The sequence below is a fragment of the Podarcis muralis genome, chromosome 10 (genome assembly GCF_964188315.1).
Source record: "Podarcis muralis chromosome 10, rPodMur119.hap1.1, whole genome shotgun sequence".
NCBI lineage: Eukaryota > Metazoa > Chordata > Lepidosauria > Squamata > Lacertidae > Podarcis > Podarcis muralis.
Genome location: NC_135664.1, coordinates 59,405,151 through 59,423,303, shown reverse-complemented (window position 1 = coordinate 59,423,303; position 18,153 = coordinate 59,405,151). Strand labels below are relative to the sequence as shown.

General features: G+C 43.2%; 1 protein-coding gene and 1 long non-coding RNA gene across 18 annotated transcripts in view; one reads left to right on the top strand and one right to left on the bottom strand.

The window, feature by feature from the left end:
* Positions 1-18,153, bottom strand: part of CACNA1C (calcium voltage-gated channel subunit alpha1 C) — a 518,169-nt gene that overhangs the window by 114,818 nt on the left and 385,198 nt on the right. For all 17 annotated transcript variants that reach the window (XM_077935171.1, XM_077935172.1, XM_077935174.1 and 14 more), the window contains 5 exons: positions 16,761-16,875; positions 15,640-15,760; positions 15,450-15,519; positions 3,046-3,178; positions 170-299 (listed from right to left, as the gene is read on the bottom strand). In XM_077935171.1, coding sequence (XP_077791297.1) covers positions 170-299; positions 3,046-3,178; positions 15,450-15,519; positions 15,640-15,760; positions 16,761-16,875 — 569 coding nt within the window. The remainder of the gene's footprint in view (positions 1-169; positions 300-3,045; positions 3,179-15,449; positions 15,520-15,639; positions 15,761-16,760; positions 16,876-18,153) is intronic.
* LOC114605886 (uncharacterized) overlaps positions 1-18,153 on the top strand; it is a 142,619-nt gene that overhangs the window by 117,157 nt on the left and 7,309 nt on the right. The window contains exons 3-4 of the long non-coding RNA XR_013394423.1: positions 2,430-4,241; positions 6,836-17,000. This is a non-coding gene — a long non-coding RNA (uncharacterized LOC114605886). The remainder of the gene's footprint in view (positions 1-2,429; positions 4,242-6,835; positions 17,001-18,153) is intronic.

The following is an 18,153-nucleotide window of genomic DNA, read 5'->3' as shown; positions in this document are numbered from 1 at the left end:
TGAATTTGGGGTGCAGCCTGCAATAGCATGGACTGATGTAGCTATATTTATCTGTACAAACACGAAGCTAGTGCAGGCAGGGGTGGGGATTGGATAGGTTTTCCTCAACTGGCTGCTGAACATCATTCTCAACAAGCTGTGAAGGATCAAGGAAAGGTGGGAGGCATACTTGATTCCGAACGGAGGTATGTCGGACAGGGTCCTCAGCTGCCAGAGAGATGCTGCTGAGTAAGATGAAAAAGAGGATCAAGTTGGTGAAAACGTTATCATTAACAATGCGGTGGCAGTGGACCCGAAACCTGCAGAGAGAGAGAGAGAGAGAGAGAGAATCTTTTTTGTATTATTTTTTATTTCAAATATACAAATAAATACATAGATAACAGACACATGCATTAATAACCACTACATAAATCAAATAATATCACTTAATAACCTCTTAAAAACCTTTGAGTTTATAATATCTGTTACCCAAATTGATACCTTTTATTTTGGGTTCATTCCTTATACCAGGGGTGGACAACTCTCAAGAGACTGTTATCTACTTTCAGAATTAAAAACTAGCAGTGATCTATCCCCGTTTTTGGGGGGTTCAGCTCAAAGTTGCTGAACTTTTTTTTAGGTAGATGGAAAGCCCCAGTTTTTTTAGGGATTTAAAAAAAAACTTTTTTGGGGGGGATCCATTTCTGGGGGTTAAAGGCATGGGACAAAGGGGTCAATCACAAAAACGTCACTATGGATCAAAACAGCAGCACAGAGAAAGCTCCACCTTCCCTTCCAGAGATCATACAACAATGGAGGGCGGAGTGAGGGGGCATGGCAGGAGTCAGTTTTAGCGACAGTAAGGAAAAGGAGGGATGCGGGTGGCGCTGTGGTCTAAACCACTGAGCCTAGGGCTTGCCGATCAGAAGGTCAGCAGTTCAAGTCCCCATGACGGGGTGAGCTCCCATTGCTCGGTCCCAGCTCCTGACAACCTAGCAGTTCGAAAGCATGCCCAAAAGTGCAAGTAGATAAATAGGTACTGCTCTGGCGGGAAGATAAATGGCATTTCTGTGTGCTGCTCTGGTTCACCAGAAGCTGCTTAATCATGCTGGCCACATGACCCAGAGGCTGTACGCCAGCTCCCTTGGCCAATAAAGCGAGATGAGCACCGCAACCCCAGAGTCGTCTGCGACTGGACCTAACGGTCAGGGGTCCCTTTACCTTTACCTTAAGGAAAAGGAGTCAGTGATCGACCGCAATCTACCAAAAACTTGTGGGGATCTACCAGTAGATCACGATCGACCTGTTGGATATCCCTGCCTTATAGCTATTAATAATGTTTATAATATGGTGATAAACAAAAGAGGCGATAATGGGCAGCCTTGTCTGGTACCTTTTTCAATATTAAATGTTTCCATTATTTCGTTATTTATAATTAATTTGGCTTTCAGGTTGCTTTGATAGATTTCAGTAGAAAATCCCATGAAACGTTGTCAAAGGCCTTTTCGGCCTCCACTAATAACATAGCTGTTCTTTTATTCGGTTTCTGTGATGGCCTGGGATTCCGATTCTGAGAGTGAACAGGAGGAATCCCAGCCGGCACAGGAGTCCCCGCCTCCAGGGCCGGCTGAACTGGGGCAAGGCCTGGATTCTGAGGAGCCTGCACCTGTGCCAGATCCTCAGGAGCAGGCACCAGGTGAATCCATTCTGGCCCCAGAGGTGGTTGAGGACTCAGTGTCTACAGGTGAGTCTCCCCCGGGGCCCAGTAACCCTTCAGCCTCTCCTGAACTGCAGAGGCTTAGGGCAGAGAGGCGAAGGGAACTGGTTTCTCCCAGGAGGAGTGCTCGCCTTAAGGCCAGGAGAGGCGGGGCTCCTGGGGGCTGGGACCGCCCCTGGCCTTAGAGAAGATAAAGGCCAGTCAGCCCGGTCCCAGGTTGCGGGAGCAACGTCGTCATTGAAGAGCTGTTTCGGCCAGCATCCAGTCCTGTTCCTCCAGTGTTCCTGTTCCCCGCCCGGCTTCCTGCTTCTGATCTTCGAGTGTTCCTGTCCCCGCCTGGCTCCCTGTTTCGGACCTCACCTCGCACTTTGTGGATTATCTCCAGGCTAGTGACTCAGGACTGAACTTTGACTACGGTAACAGTAACCTTTCCCCCGGGACCAGCAGAGTTTCATTTCCAAATATTCTAATAGATTGATTACTGTCCTTGTGTTGTTATATAATAGTCTTCCCGGCAGGAAGCCAGCCTGGCCATCGTTGATTCTTCTAATCAAAAGTGTGTTTGCTAATATTCCTGTAAAAATCTTATAATCCGAATTTAATAATGAAATTGGTCTATAGTTTTTAATATTGGTCAAATCTGCTCCTGCTTCGCTATTAAAGTTATTAAAGCTTATTTCCATGATTCTGGAGTTTTCCTGTTCTCTAATATTTTATTCATGATCTTTTTCAGGGTTGGAAGTACAATCTTATCCTTCAGACATCGAGATAAAATAAGTTAAGTAATTTTTGATATCCACCCTTGTTTTCATAGGCCTTGTTTTCATGTCAGGTGCAAACCTGTGCCTGGACTATACCACTTCAGACTGTGGATGGGAGCTCCTGTGTATTTTCAGGACCCACACTATTCCTGTGACTGCTAATTGCTTAAACTGTTTTTAATACTGAATTTTAAATTGTTACAACCAGCCCTGAGATTTGCTGAAGGGCAGGTAACAACAACAACAAACAACAACAACAACAATAAATGCTTTTCCATGCAAAATATTCCCACCATGTAGAAAACTAGCATGCCCAGTTCCTATTAACTAGTAAGTTTGTTTTTTCCTTTACATATTTCCAAATGCTTCCTCATGATTTGCTTCTTATAAAAAGTCTTCCAGGCTCATGCAAGTGAAAGACATTTCTCTACAGCATGAAGATTTCCAGTGGGTTTGCATAGGAAAGATTTATCCTAAAGAATAAGGACACCACAAAACACATGCTTTCCAGGCTACTATGGAAGTATGACTTTGGATCTGCTATTCATGGTTAGCAAATGTAACAACAAAACAGCCACCTCAAAATACCTGTTGCTGGGGCTGAAGATGAAAAAAGCACTGGCTTCTGGCATTGGCACAGCTTTCTCCTTGAGGTGCAATTCGGACATTGGGCGTGGACGAGGCCCAACAGGCATCTCAGGCTCTTCCTCCTCCTCTTCTCCTGAAAGGCAAAGTTTATACTTTTTAAATACTATTAATCAGAAAAAGGTTTCTGGTTTCCCTCATAAAATCCAGGCTAAGGCTGTTGTTAATTATGCTGTAGACTCTATAGAAGAGAATAAATAATCAGGGAACAGGAATTTTCTTCTGCATTTATCAGGATGCTATTAAATCCTTCCGTCATCATGACATAGAGCTGTAGAATCGTAGAGTTGAAAGAGACCCCAAGGATCTTCTTTTTTAAAAAAATAGTTTTTATTAAGTTTTACAATTTTATATTCAACACAATCAGTATTCCTAACACTTATTGGAGCTTGTTCTATACATTTTTATCATTTTTACAGGGGCAATATACCAACGGTACATCATTTTCATATAATTCTGTTTCAAAGTTATAAAATCCGTAAATTTTAAATTCACTTTTCATAATTTCTCTCCATCTTCCATTTGTATATTATGTCCTAAATCTTGTTCCCATTTGATCATTAGACATTTTACCTCCTCGTCTTTAGTTTCCCACTCTAATAATATATTGTACACCTTCTTCAGTAATTTAGTATTATCACCTATGATTTCTCTTTGAAATCTGGATAAAGTGTAACTAAATCCTTTCTTTTTATTCTCTTTAAATACCTCATTTAATTGATGAAACTGCAGCCAATCATTTACATGTTCTCAAAACTCTTCAAATTCTTTCAATTTTAATTTCCCTTCTATTTCTATTAAGAGATCTCTATATGTGAACCATTTTTATTTCTTATTTTTTTAATTGAAGTTGCTTCTGTTGGTGACAGCCACCACGGGGTCTTTTGTTCTAGTAAATCTTTATATCTTTCCATACTTTTAAAAGTGATCTCCTAATTATGTGGTTATAGAATCTTTTGTGTACTTTCCCTTTATCATACCACAAGTACACATGCCATCCAAATCTGTTGTCATGTCCTTCAAGATCTAATATATCCATATTTTCTAATTTAATCCAATCCCAGATCCAAGCAACACAAGCAGCCTCATAGGATAATTTAAAGTCTGGAAGGGAAAATCCTCCTCTATCTTTAATGTCAGTAAGTAGTTTATATTTTATCCTTGGTTTCTTCCCTTGCCATATAAATTTTGAGATATCCTTTTGCCATTTCTTGAAGCATGCTGTGTTACTTATTACCGGCACTGACTGAAACAAAAACAAAAATTTTGGCAATATGTTCATCTTAATCCCTGAAATTCTTCCTAATAATGATAAATTCATTCTAACCCATATTTCTAGATTCCTTTTTATTTCATTTCAAATCTTTTCATAGTTATCTTTAAAGATATTAATGTTCTTGGTTTGTAAGGCAGATTCCTAAATATTTAACTTTATGAATCTCTATTTCTATGATTTGATATAATGCTTTTTTATCCGATTATGATAGGTTTTTGACTAGCAGCTTTGTCTTATTTTTATTTAATTTAAAACCTGCTACTTGCCCAAATTCCTGTATTTTTTCTAATACTTTTAGAAGCGAGTTCTTAGGATCTTCAACTGTAATTTTTAAACTGTTTTTAATGTTCTACTTTAAATTGTTGTAACTTACTCTGGAACCTTAGGGTGAAGCATAGGTAATCATTTGATGATAATAATAATGAGAAAAAAATATAATAATAATGCTGTGAAGAATGCTTTGGGGCAAATTGGGCATTGGTTTTTCCCATCTCTGTGAATCCATGCATGGAGTTAACACCTGACCTGGTCCCTACCCCCTGCCCTTAGATGTGAATAGGGCACACAACACCAGGTGGAATGGTCATTTTTCCCTAAAAAGAGATGGAAATAAATTCTTCATTTTGTTGCTTGTTTAGAATTCAGGCAAGGCAGAAGAATTAAAAACTAAAACTCTTGAAACAAATTCTTAAAAATGAGAGCTCCAGGCACTGTGGAGATCTGAGACTATTCTTCAAGGAAGAAATTGCAAGAAGGGGCCCTGGATGGCCTGTGGGAATACAGGGAGGGTTTGGAAAAATACTTTGAGGATTTCAAGCACCTCCAGAAGTCTAATGTGTTTGTGAACAGAACAACAGTAAGATGCTTAAAAACTTGCACACGCACACACTCCACAGGTGCCATTAAGGTACCGGTAATTATATAGATAAACAGAAAAACTAAAAGATGGTACAAAACAATAGCTGTGTTTAATTGTCTGCACTGGCATCCTAACAGCAATCCTTAAGCAAGCTTTCCTTTACTATCTCATTTTTATGATTATTCTGTGTTCATAAATTGCCTCTTCTTTAAAAGCCAAGTGTCCAAAAACAGCTGGAGACAAAAGTTTGGATAACCCTGCCCTAAAGGATCAAGTGCATACTTGGGAGCACTCACTGATTCCACCTTGTTACCAGAACCTTAGATAGCTAGTGGGGTGCAGAGTGCCTGTTGCCTGCTCTGGCTGCTGCTGGACAGGAATAGCCTAGCCACCATAATCCATGGCCTAGTAACTTCCTGGCTTGATTACTGCTATGTGCTCTACAGAGAGCTACCCTTGAATTTGGTTTGGAGACTGGAACTAAGACAGATGCAAAGGTGCTGACAAGGATGGCAGCCCAAGCACATATAAATCAATTTTGAAGCACATGCACTGGATGCCTATATGTCACAGAGGCTAATCCCAGAAGTTGGCTTTGATATATAATGCCCCAAATGACTTGGAACACAACTACCTGAAAGAGTGCCTCTCTCAAAATTGGCCTACCCATTTGTTGATATCTGCAAGGGAGGCCCTGTTGATAGAACCACCATTAACAGGTACCTACTGACTAGAAAGGGGGTGGGGAGCACACAGAAACGCCGTTTACCTTCCCGCCAGAGGGGTACCTATTTATCTACTTGCATTTTGACGTGCTTTCAAACTGCTAGGTTGGTAGGAGCAGGGACCGAGCAACGGGAGCTCACCCCGTCGCGGGGATTCGAACCGCCGACCTTCTGATCAGCAAGTCCTAGGCTCTGTGGTTTAACCCATGGCGTTTCCGTGTGCTGCTCTGGTTTGCCAGAAGCGGCTTAGTCATGCTGGCCACATGACCCAGAAGCTGTACGCCGTCTCCCTCGGCCAATAAAGCAAGATGAGCACTGCAACCCCAAAGTTGGCCACAACTGGACCTAATGGTCAGGGGTCCCTTTACCTTTACTGACTAGAACCAAGAACAGTCTCTTCCCATGGTAGTGATCCAGCTTTGAAACTCTCTTGTCCTTGAGATCAGATAGACACCAATGCCAAATGGGTTCCAATATCAGGGGCAGACATTTTTCTTTTGTTGAGCCCCTGAACAACAGTAATTAAATGGTCTTTATCAAATAAAGGGATTTTTAAATTATTTTTTAGAAGTAAGTGTACAGTAAGGTGTTATTGGAACCTGCCTTGAGAACATGTGGTAGATGGCAATATAAAAAATTCCTTCACAAATAAATGAGCCTTGGATGCCTACGGTTAATCTTTATTCAACCCAGAATCTACTCTCTCTGATGATTCCTATATATTAAAAACACAATTGCCTTCCTTAAATAAAGGAGAACAAGGGAAAGCCTGGAAAGCCCTTTGGATCTTAGAAGTGCAGTACATTTGACTAATAATGATGATAATGATATTGATGGAGCCTTTTCAATGTTTACTTTTGCTCTATCTTCCAGGTTTTCGCATCATTCTGGCTTTCATCCTCATTGTATGTACTTATAGAGCTTAAACTCTTTAATTTGCCTGTAAACTAGATTGTAAAATTAGTACTCTGTCTACTCTCATTGAATACATCATCATCATCATGATTCTCTTGCTGAAAAGAAGCTTGTCAGCATAGCAGAGCTCTTTAGTGGCGGTTGCAAGAGCCAAGAGGCAGGTTGAAGAGTTGCATAATGAGTGCCTGGAGGGCCTGCCGCTGGGGGATGCCTGGAGCAGCATTGCAATCTGAAGCTGAGACATCAAAGGTAGCGCAAAGAAGATTAATGTGAAAACTGGGGCAACGTGAGCTTATAAAAAACTGAATGAAGTGCATGATGGGTCTGGACCTGCTCAACCTCATCCCAATCCTGGAGGTATGAGAGGTGGGTGCTGATAAGATGCAAGTGGAGAAACTTCCAGGCAAGCAGCAGCTACCATGGAGAGCTCAAATGTGGCTGCGTTTACATACCTAAGCCCTGAAGACATGTCATAAATTGGCCAATGATACAAATACCCACTGCACTCCTGTTAGATTCTCAGTGGGTAAGCTTTACGTCAGAGTTGGCAGTCTTGAGAAAAGCAAGTATTGATCTGATAGATAGTTGAGCCTGGAAACTGGTAGGCAGTCTTGAAGGTGGGTGAAAAATCCAACACAAGTAGTGTGAGAACTGTTCAGCCTATACCTGAGCAATGAGTTACTCGGATGGAGGAGCCAGAGTTGATATACCACCTTCAAGCCACCTGCAGTGAAATGTTACAATGGGAGAAAAGCTGACAGTCAAGCCAGCAGTTACATTATCTAAGCAAGCTGTAGCAATGGTTGAGAGAGCAGTATGCCAGAGGTTCTACTGCAAAGGTCCTTAGTTTAAGTATCCTGCCTTTAAGAATAAGTTCTCCCAAGGAAGTTTTACAAATAAAAGAAGAAAACAATAAAATTACAATAAAATAAATATCAGTTAAAATGCAGCAAATAATTAAAATATAGATCTAAATTAAAATCAATCCCAAAATGCTTTTCAACCACCTCTAAAAGGGGATGGAGGGTGGGGGTGAGGCTGGCAAAGCTCAATGGGAAGTGAATTCAACAATTGTGGAGATACTACATTCTCCTAGTATATACTCCAAAATCGACAAGTCAATGACCAGCAACTTTGAAGCAGATCTTAACACTCAGGGAGGTTTTACCAACAGCCTTTACCAAAGGTGTCATGGACTTTGAAGAAGCACAAACTCAGGGCGAAAAGGAGAAACGAGCTAAGAGGAAGGCATGTTTGACAAACCCTCACCGTGATCAACTCTCATCCAAAAACCTATGTCCCCACTATGGAAGGACATGTGGATCCAGAACTGGCCTCCACTGTTGACACAGTGTTCATGGAAGACAATCTTATTCAGCCACGAGTGATTGCGAAAGAAGAAGATATTGCAACAACAAAGCACCCATAATTGACCATGGCAAGCAAGCATGTCATGCAGCATCTGTCCTGTTGCTGAACTATGAATATCAGCTGCCATTTAATGGAAACTGAGAAACACCTTCCTGGACATAATTTAGATGGGGAAACCTGCTCAAAAGCTTGCAGATGGGCAAGGTAGTTATAGTCAAAGACTGTCTGGTTACCTATTTGTAAGGATTCCCATTACCACAAAACCCCCCAAAAGGACTCCAGTGAACCAAACTTGTCTATCCACAACTTCAGCAGGGCAGGTAAAAGGCAAAGGACCCCTGGATGGTTAAGTCCAGGCAGACTTGACTATGGGGTGCGGCACTCATCTCATTTCAGGCCAAAGGAGCTGGTGTTTGTCGGCAGACAGCTTTCCAAGTTATGTGGTCAGCATGACTAAACAGCTTCTGGCACAACGGGACACCGTGATGGAAGCCAGAGTGCACAGAAACACTGTTTACCTTCCTGCCACAGTAGTACCTATTTATCTACTCACACTGGAATGTTTTCAAACTGCTAGATTGGCAGGAGCTGGGACAGAGCAACAGGAGTTCACCCTCTTGGGTGGACTCGAACTGCCAACCTTCCGATAGGCAAGCCCAAGTGTGCTTTGAGTACTCTTTCCATCTGGTTGGGCAGGCTGAAAAACATTGTTGAAGAAAGGAATTGATCTCATTGAAGCAGCAGGTAAAATAACAGCTTTGAGGGATTTGGTGACTATGAGAGATTTCTAGAAGATTGGCTGGTGGTATCTGGAAAAGAATCTTTGGTAATAAGACTTGAGATTTTAGAAAATGCTTTGAAATAGCTGATGCAGGATAAAAATAATGATATCCAGAGTTGTCTGGATGTAGCAAAAGCTTGGCTTAACAAGAGCACCTGCATGCAGACAGAGTACAAGAAGAGGTCTAAAGTCAGATGCTGTTCCAGATGGGTGATATGAGAAAACATTATTCACATCTGCAGTGCCACAGGTTTGGTTTGCTAATAAGGAGTCCATCATGTTCAATGATCACAGAGCAGCTGATACGCAAACAGGAATAAATATACATGATTGGGGAAATTACATGCAAATATATAGGGCAACCCCCCAGATGCTGTGCCTCAGAAGCAAATATCTTAGGGACACACTACAAAGCAGCCTTGGTGTTTAACGCCACCCCCACCCCCTAAATCATTTACAAGAAAGGAGATCCTGACTAAACACCAGGAAAAACTTTTTGATGGTAAGAGCTGTTTGACAGTGGAACAGTCTCCCTCAGGAGGTTGTAGACTCTCCTTCCTTGGAGCTTTTTAAGCAGAGGTTGAAAAGCCATCAGTCACGGATGCTTTAGCTGAGATTCTTGTATTGCAAGGGTTTGGACTAGATGACTCTTGGGGACCCTTCTAACTCTACAATTCTTTGGTTCTATATTTTCCAGCTCCAAACCACCCATTATGTTTTTCCTTGCAGGGGAAGCTGTGGCCTAGGGAGATTATTTTAAACTGGAAAATTGAAGTTAGAGGAGAAAAGGTTAGAGTACCTCTCCATTCCCTGCTGTTTTCCAGACTTCCACCATAGTTTTGGTAACAGCAAAAATAAGCAAGAAACATGCGGAAGGAAATAACTTAGAATTGCATGTAACACCTAGTTTGGTCTTGAGACAAATATTTCATGCATGGCAGACTTAGAATATGTTTTGGTAACTATTGAGGTTTTCTTTAGAGCTTTTAGGAGGTGAAAATACATAATGTACAAAGACAAGATTCATACTTAAAACTCCCCTACAAAGCAAGCCACTCTCATTCTCATTTCAGAGATGGAGTCAGAAGTACTGAGACATATAGTGAGTAGCGGTCAGAGGTAATGGGCCAAAATGTGTTTGTTTGTTTTTTGCTTCCCAGTGCTATGGTTGCAGCCTGCTATCGAGTGGGGAAGGGAGTGAGGAAGTCGGTGAGGTGTAGACACAGTGCTTCCACTGCTGTGCCTTCACCACACCAGGCTCCCTGTTGCCTTGCTTCTCTCCTTCTTGATAACCAGCAGTAACACTGGTAATGAGAAGCCAGAAAAATAGCACAGCCCACCCTATCCTACCAACTGCTACTGCAGACAGTGGTTTATCCAAGGCCACCAAACAAGTTCATAGTTGCGTATGTTTCCGAGTCAAACGTCCTGCCCACTAAACCATACTGATTCAGGAATGATTTATAGAACTTCTGTACACAGTGGCTAAATTAATCCACTGGCTGGCACACCAGTGTTTAGGTAGCACTAAAATGGCACCTTTGAAAAAACGCTGAAAGCCATTAAATCCTGCAACTGAGCAATATCAGGCATGTACAACGAGCCCATTGCAGAAAGGGAGTCATGGTATATAACGCAATTCACATTATCTTCCCACAAACCCAATGCTCATGTGAGTAGACCCCCAGTTGCCTTTCCAGTGGGTAGGCAGCAAGGTTTTTGCTCCATCCCCTTGGCTAGGAGAAACAAGAAAAGACATGTAAATTAAGCAGATATATACAGACCTGCTTAATTTTCAGCTGGTGAGGCTGTAAAACCTGACATACCAGTGGCTGCTCACAGCTGTAATACAGATTGCATATAGCTGTGACTATAACATACAATACCATATAATAAAAATGGAAATTTGTCTTACCATGAATTTCTTAAGATCCTGATGGAAGACATTCTTAGACTCAGATGACGTCTCCTACAGGAGTATCAGGAAGGGTCCTTTCAAGCCTTTTGCCTCCTCTCCAGGGGGAGGAGTCACCTCTCTAGAAAGCATAGACAACTCCTCAACCCCAAATCGATTGTTCGACTGGCAAACCACAAACCCTGAGCCTAACTGAAAAAGACTCACAGGAAAAAACAGAAAAACCCAGACATAGACAAAGAACAGAAACTGAACTGCCAGAAACAACACAGGAACCCCTTACTCCACCACCCCCAGAAGATAATGCCCTAAGATGGAAAAGGAAGCCCTAACAGTATGTGACAAAGCAGGCAAGTCCATAACCTAGTTCCCTCCCTGCCAAATGCAAGCAGGGGAAGGAGAGGTGTGCATAATGTCTTCCATCTGGATCTTCAAACAGAAATTTATTTTAAAACAATTTTCTGTTTTTGCCAAATCTATATGGAAGGCATTTCTAGACTGGCATATAACATAGGTGCAAGCAGAAACCCAGAGTGGACTTCCTTTGCCAATCACTTTACTCATTCATAGGCCTCAGCAACACAGTCCTATGAAAATTTGTGTCAGCCACCACAAAACAAACAATTTTGTGATGTCTAGAGAAAGGGCCAGGGAGGCCCACATAGCTGTCCTACAGATACCCCCACCAGAAAAGTTCTCTTCAAGGCAACCAAGACTGCAGCACTTCTCAAAGAATAAGCTGTGATGACTTGGGATGCAATTGACCCAGTGAATAATACACTTCACTAACTGCCTCCTGAAGCCAAAGGGAAACGGAGGATGATGAGACTTTTTCCCCCCAACAGAGAAGACCAAATAAGACAGAAACAGCTACTCACACTTCCTGAAATTGAATGACCTCTTGAGTTAAAAATGGAAAAAGTATGCTATTCACATTATTGGGAGTAGGAAGGATTCTTACCAAACAAAGATAGGTTCACTTCCTGTGACTTAAGAAAAATGGAGTTCACCTTAGGCGTGAGCACTAGGTCTGTGCAAAGAACCACTTTATCAGGATGTAAAATAAAATGGAGGGGTCAGCTTCGAGCTCCAACACATCTGGCTGAGGTGATAGCCACCCACAATATGACTTTAAGGGTCAACCGTTTCAGAGTGCAAGTGGCCATCTCAAAGAGGTCCCATAAGAACTGAGAGCACCCAATTCAATTTTCAAGAAAAAAATCTATGGACAAGTGGAGGAGCAACAAGTGTCACACCTTTAATAAATCTTTTACAAAGAGGGTGAGCAGACAAAGGTGGGCCTTCAAGATTAGCCAGCACACTGCTCAGTCCTCCCAAACTGGCAATATTAAAGGATCCTGCACTGCCAAATTCACCAGGTGCAGAAACCAAGGCCTTCTTGGCCAGTAAGTGGCCGTCAGGATCACCTTAGCCTACACTGATGATCCTTCTTAAGCATTTTCTGCATTAAACAGTGCAAAGGCATATAGCAACCCCAGAGGCCACTCAATCTCTAAAGCATCCACACCCCATGGTCCCAGATTGAAAACAAGAGAAAGGTATCGAGGTGGGCATTGCTCTATGAAGCAAACTGATCTGTTATTGACTGATCCAAACAGTGCACTACTAGACAAAACACCAGGGGTTTTAACTGCCACTTGGCCTCCCTTGTTGATACCTGGCTCAACCAGTCTGCTGTCTGGTTGTCCACTCTGGCTAAATGTTCTACCTTCAAGCTGAGTAAAAGCTGCTCTACTCATCTCAGAAGTGTATCCGTCTCCACCATCAATCTCACATCTCACTGATAACTGATGTGAGCTTTGGCAAATGGCTTATCCATCCTGACCATAAGGCGATGGCCCAAGATGTCCATCTCCAGTTGCTTAGGTCCAACTCCATTGATACTGAACTGTGTTTATTCAGTGGTCCACACCTCTTGAGTGGCCTTATTAACTAGAGAAGTTCCTCAACTGCAGATATACAAGTCATGAGCGCCAATTGGGAAGGCTCCTCCAGAGACACATCCACAGTTAGGTGCCATGGAGTCAGTCACTAGACCAGTTCTTTCTTCACTGTCAATAGGATTTCTACCTGCAAATGATGCCTCACTGCAGTGAGGTTCTGTTAACGGTCTTTGCAGTGACCAAGTGTGCAACTGAGTCCATGACACAAAGTCAAAACATGGCACCAAGCTATCAGATCCACTAAAGCAGTGCCCAGGGCAAGATGAAGTGCTGCCACTCACTCTAATGTCAGACACATGGAGAACTAATTTGTGTCCAGACAAACCCCAAGGTGTGCCCAATACTAAGTGGGAGAGAGGGCACTCTTCTTCACATTAATCACAAACCCTAGGTCATGCAGGCAGGAGACTGTTGCCATGGTCACTTGAAGAACCTGTCCCCTAGATGGAGCATGGATCAGAATGTTGAACAGATATGGATGACTGCAAATGCCTCTGGTGTGGAAATGGGCCCAGTGCTATCAATACCTTGGTGAAGATTCTCATTGCCAAATGAGACTAAAAGGCAATGCCCAGTAATGGTAGAGATCCTGACTGTAGGTGAACTGGAGAAACCACCAGTGGAAGGTTGGATTGAGACATGGAGACATCAGTTAAGGTCATCCAGTCTCCCCTTCTTGGTGCTGCCATGATGGACCTCAAAGTCTTCATTTTGAAGCATTTCTTCTCCACACATTTGCTGAGCCTGCTGAGGTCTAAGATGGCTCTGGTGTCTATTTTTCTTGGATACATGCAGGAGTTTGTTCAAAGAAGTAGGGAAGACCCTCTTTGTACCCACATCCAAGGACTGAGAGGAGAAAGGCTGCACATGATCTTCCTAAGTCAGTTCTAGGACCCTGTGAGCCTTGGCCAAAAGGGCCAGAAAAACATCAGAAGCAAATACTTTCAGACTGAACTACTTCCAGCCCTTCCTCACCTACCCTTCCTCTCAGGGGGGCAGAGGGAATGGGGGGGATCCATATAAGAAAAAGGGGCTTCAGAGCTCACCACCAGAGTTGCCTGCTGATACTTCCTTCTAGCCTCAGGACCAGCAGCTCCTGACTTTCTTATGCCAGCTGTCCCAGCAACCACAGCCCCAGTCTCCACCACACATTTCCTAGCATGAGACCTGGACTGACTTCAAGAAACAGCCCTAGAAGAAAGGGGAGGAGGAGGGGATCCCACAGAACTAGAATTTGCTGCCCCCTGTTCTTCTTATGGCGCTTGTAAGACTTTGTAGAAGGGGTCCTTCCTCTCCCCTCCCTCAGAACTAAACTGCAAGGAATACTCAACCTCTCTGAATCTCCTGGAAAAAAACCCTTCCTGACCCAGGAGAAAAAACAAGGGAATTCTCCCTTCCCTAGAAAAGACACCAGGAGTTTCTGTAGTAATGATGTATGCATTGCTGGTCTAAAGCTACAAAGATGGGTTCAAACACAGAGACCTCTTAGCCAAGGAGGTTCTGCAGTCAGACAAGTCCACTGTTGGGAAACCATAATAGCAGGAGCCCACATAAAGTAGAGATAAAGCCATCAAAAATACAGTTTCCCATAACCTCAGGGGGGAAAAGATGAGAAACAATTTCAGCATGCTAAACCACTTGTCAACAGTGTGCAATAACAACCCTACTACCAGGCACTAGTGTACCTGCTAGTTATATAGCTGGGATCACAAAAATGCCAGGAACCACCAAATGACTGGGCAATCACCAGCCTGACAGTGGGAGTAGTCTAACACTGATGGCCATGCTGGTTGATTATTGTGGACCATCTGGAAAAAAAGGCACAGAGGAAAACAGCTGCTTCAAGCAACAAGAGAAAACAAAACGGCATTCCTGCTTGTTAGTGGACATGCCACCGCACTCCAGTGCCCAAAGACTACCCCATCAGAGGTGCAACGCATTCCAGGATCTAGTAAGACCCACCAGATCCAAAGAAATTCTCCCCTTCCTCCACACCACTCAGAAAGGACAACAATGAGGAGAGGAGGGAAAGCACAACAACCAGGGAAGGAAAAGACAGAAACAGAAACAAAAAAGTCAAGAGAAAAATAAACACCAGAGAGGAGAAAACACCAAAACCAAAACACTCATAGATCCAAGTAATAGCACCACAAGGAGAGACGTTAAGGACAGAAAAAACTGGCTGACAGCAAGAGTGCACAAGAATCTAGCCTTCACCAACCACAGGCAGGGTTGGTCTGGCTAGAAAGATGACCCCTCCCTTTGGAGAGGAGGCAACAGGCTTGAAATGACCCTGCCTGATCCTCCAGTAGGAGGCATAATCTCAATCTAGGAATGTCTCCCATCTGGATCTGGCAAATACCTGTTATTTCCATAGAACTAAAGAGATGATTCCATCTTGTCAAGTACAATTATCAGCTGGTTATCTTTTACTGGGTGATATGGATCTATCTGTGATGCAGCTGGAACTGCCTTCGGTGTTTTAAGTTTCAGCTTCTTGTGCTAGTGGGAGGGAAAAAAGTGAGCACAGCAGTGAATTACCTGGCGTCTCTGTAGTAGGATAAGGATTCTTTTCTTCATTTTCATTAGGCTGATATTCATCTACATTGCTCTGACAAAAAGAAGGGAAAACCATAATAGAGCTTGCTTTATTCATTCATCCCATTTTATTGATTCATTCATTCATAAATATGATTCGGCAAAGCAAGTTGGGAGGTAACAAGCAGCAGACCTTATTAGAAGGTGGAGATTCTCCATCGGCAGTGATCGATTTCAGTTCAATTTTCTCCTCCTTTGTCTCCCCCTCCACAGCTGGCTTCTCAGGCTCCTGTTTCTTTTCAGGACTAGCAGTTCTAATAATTCAGCAAAGAAGGGAAATGCAAATGTTCGCAAAATATGGAATTGTGTTTTCTGTTACAGACTCCCATGAGTAGTGCATAGCTTATCATGTCAACAAGCACTTGGTACAATTCTGACAAGAACATGAGGCAGAGGTAATCCCCTGTCTCCTTGATTATTGCTGCCCCACCCCCAATGAACAATGTCTGTTTCATGTTCATGAAGAAGAATTTGGTATTGTGAGAAGAAAATAATGCCTTCTCATAGGAGGTCATTAAAGTATGAAAAGGGATGGCTTTGAGGACCCTCCTAGTCTATCTGCTCAACCATTTCATTTCTATTATAACACAGACCTCACCTCTCATTAAAATGAGCTGGTGAGATGCCATTAACTATATAATAAGAGAATTTCAAAAATACAGTGGTTTGCAGCCTAAGGTAATTTAAGGAAGTTCATGGAAGAAAAGTCTCTCATGCTCCCCTCCCCTCTGCAGCTCCCATGCCCCATCCCATGTAGTTCAGAATGGCCCCCATTTTCCAGAGGGGCTTTTTATTGAGTAGAGGGGAAAAGAAACTTATTTCCATTCTTTTTTCCTCTCTCCACCCCCTTTATGGATGTTTTTTTATCTGATGGAAGCTTCCACAGAATTTGAAAGATTAATAGATGCTAGCTGAATAACATATAACCACCAAATCCGTTTTGAGACACACATGCACAGAAGCATTAATTTTGGGCACTGAGTGGTTTCTGCCTCTCTGATGTTTAAAATCAAGCCACAGGAAGCACTAGTCTCTAGTGAGCCAACATGGTTGACCAGTACCAGTGTCAACTCTGCCATTTGAATATTTGGCTTAACAGAATGAACACAGAAGGGAAAGATAAACTACTTTTATCCTACCTGTAAGTTACAATACCAAACCAGGGATATGAAATGTGGCTGATTGGACATGCCTTTACTCTCAAGAACCATTTAGGGACATTGTTTTATACCAAACTAGAAACAAAGGGTTTACCTAGCTAGTTTTTTCCTTTCTTTTTCCTCTTCTTCCTCTTTTTGAGCAGATGTCAGGCTCTCAGCATCAGCAAGGTTGTCCACAGCAATGGCCAAGAAGACATTCAGCAAGATGTCTGTTTGCATGTTTCATTAAAGAAAACATGTTTAGATGCAGCCCCAACTATGGAGGTTGGAAAATAGATCTGACCAGTGGGAATGATGTTTAGCTCCACACAGACCAGCATGCCAAGTTTGACAGGTGAGTGGGACTGCCTACCTGTCAATCACCTGATGTCAGGGGGTCCATTTTTGCCTGCAGAGGTTGAAATCAAACCGCAGGCCAGAAAAGTGTGCGGCACTTCCTAAGCATTGATAATCAACTGAGTGTTGGGATGGGGGAAGCGCTGCACAAATGGCTTTACAGGCACCATTGATCAGCTGACCTGCAGTGGCTCCAAAGCCCCTTTTGTTCAAGCCCCACCTTTATCTGTTCCACACCTGATCCTTATATGATGTCAGGTGTAAGACTGGTGGCCGTGGCTTGGATGAAATGACCTTGTGAGTCTAATGAGGAGGCCTGGTGGGCCTAATCAGGCCCATAGCCCAGAGGTTCCTTACCCCTGACCTACAATATGCCATTGCACTCACTTTCCTGTTTTTGTTCTGGCCATATTGTTCTGAGAGTTGGCTATATAGTGTCAGGACAGGTGTCAGGAACAGGTCAGCAATAACTCATATTGTGTCAGTAAAGCTGACTCTCTTTATTCAAAGGAACAAAACAGCACAGGAGGCCAGGGCCAGTGAGTATAGCAACTCTTTCCAGTGGTTCTTGCCCCAATGAGGCAGTTGCAAGGACTGAAGGTCCCCACCTTCTCACAGCTGCCTAAGTTTTCTCTTCCCCTGGCCCTTTCCAACAAATCTGAGCCTCTTAATGCCCTTTCTGTTTTTGCTCCGTCCTTTTCATACCTTTTCTGGTTCTAGGAGACCAGAGGGGAGAAGAACTGGTCACAGGAGGAGGGGGAGCCCCCCCCCCAGGCTTCTTCAGTAGCCTGACTCATCTCTGCCTCTTGGCTCCCCTCTCTAGCCTCTTCTTCTGCCTCTGTTTTTGGACTGCTCTCTGACACACTCTTCCTGCTCACTAAACCCTGTCACCTCCCCAGCTTCTGATATCCCCCACCCCGTCTGCTCCCTCTTTTCCCTCTGACCACTCATTGTCATCCCATTACCAATCCCCTGGACCAGCGCCTTCTTTCCTTGGGGGTTCCCTGGCAGGTGCCTCCCACCACTCCTCTGCATCCAGCCAGTCCATGACATCTAGTGGGTCCATAACGAAATTTTGATCTATTAGAAAATTGTCCACAGAAATATGACCCACCCACCCCGGTACAATATCACTTGCTCCAGATCTGCAT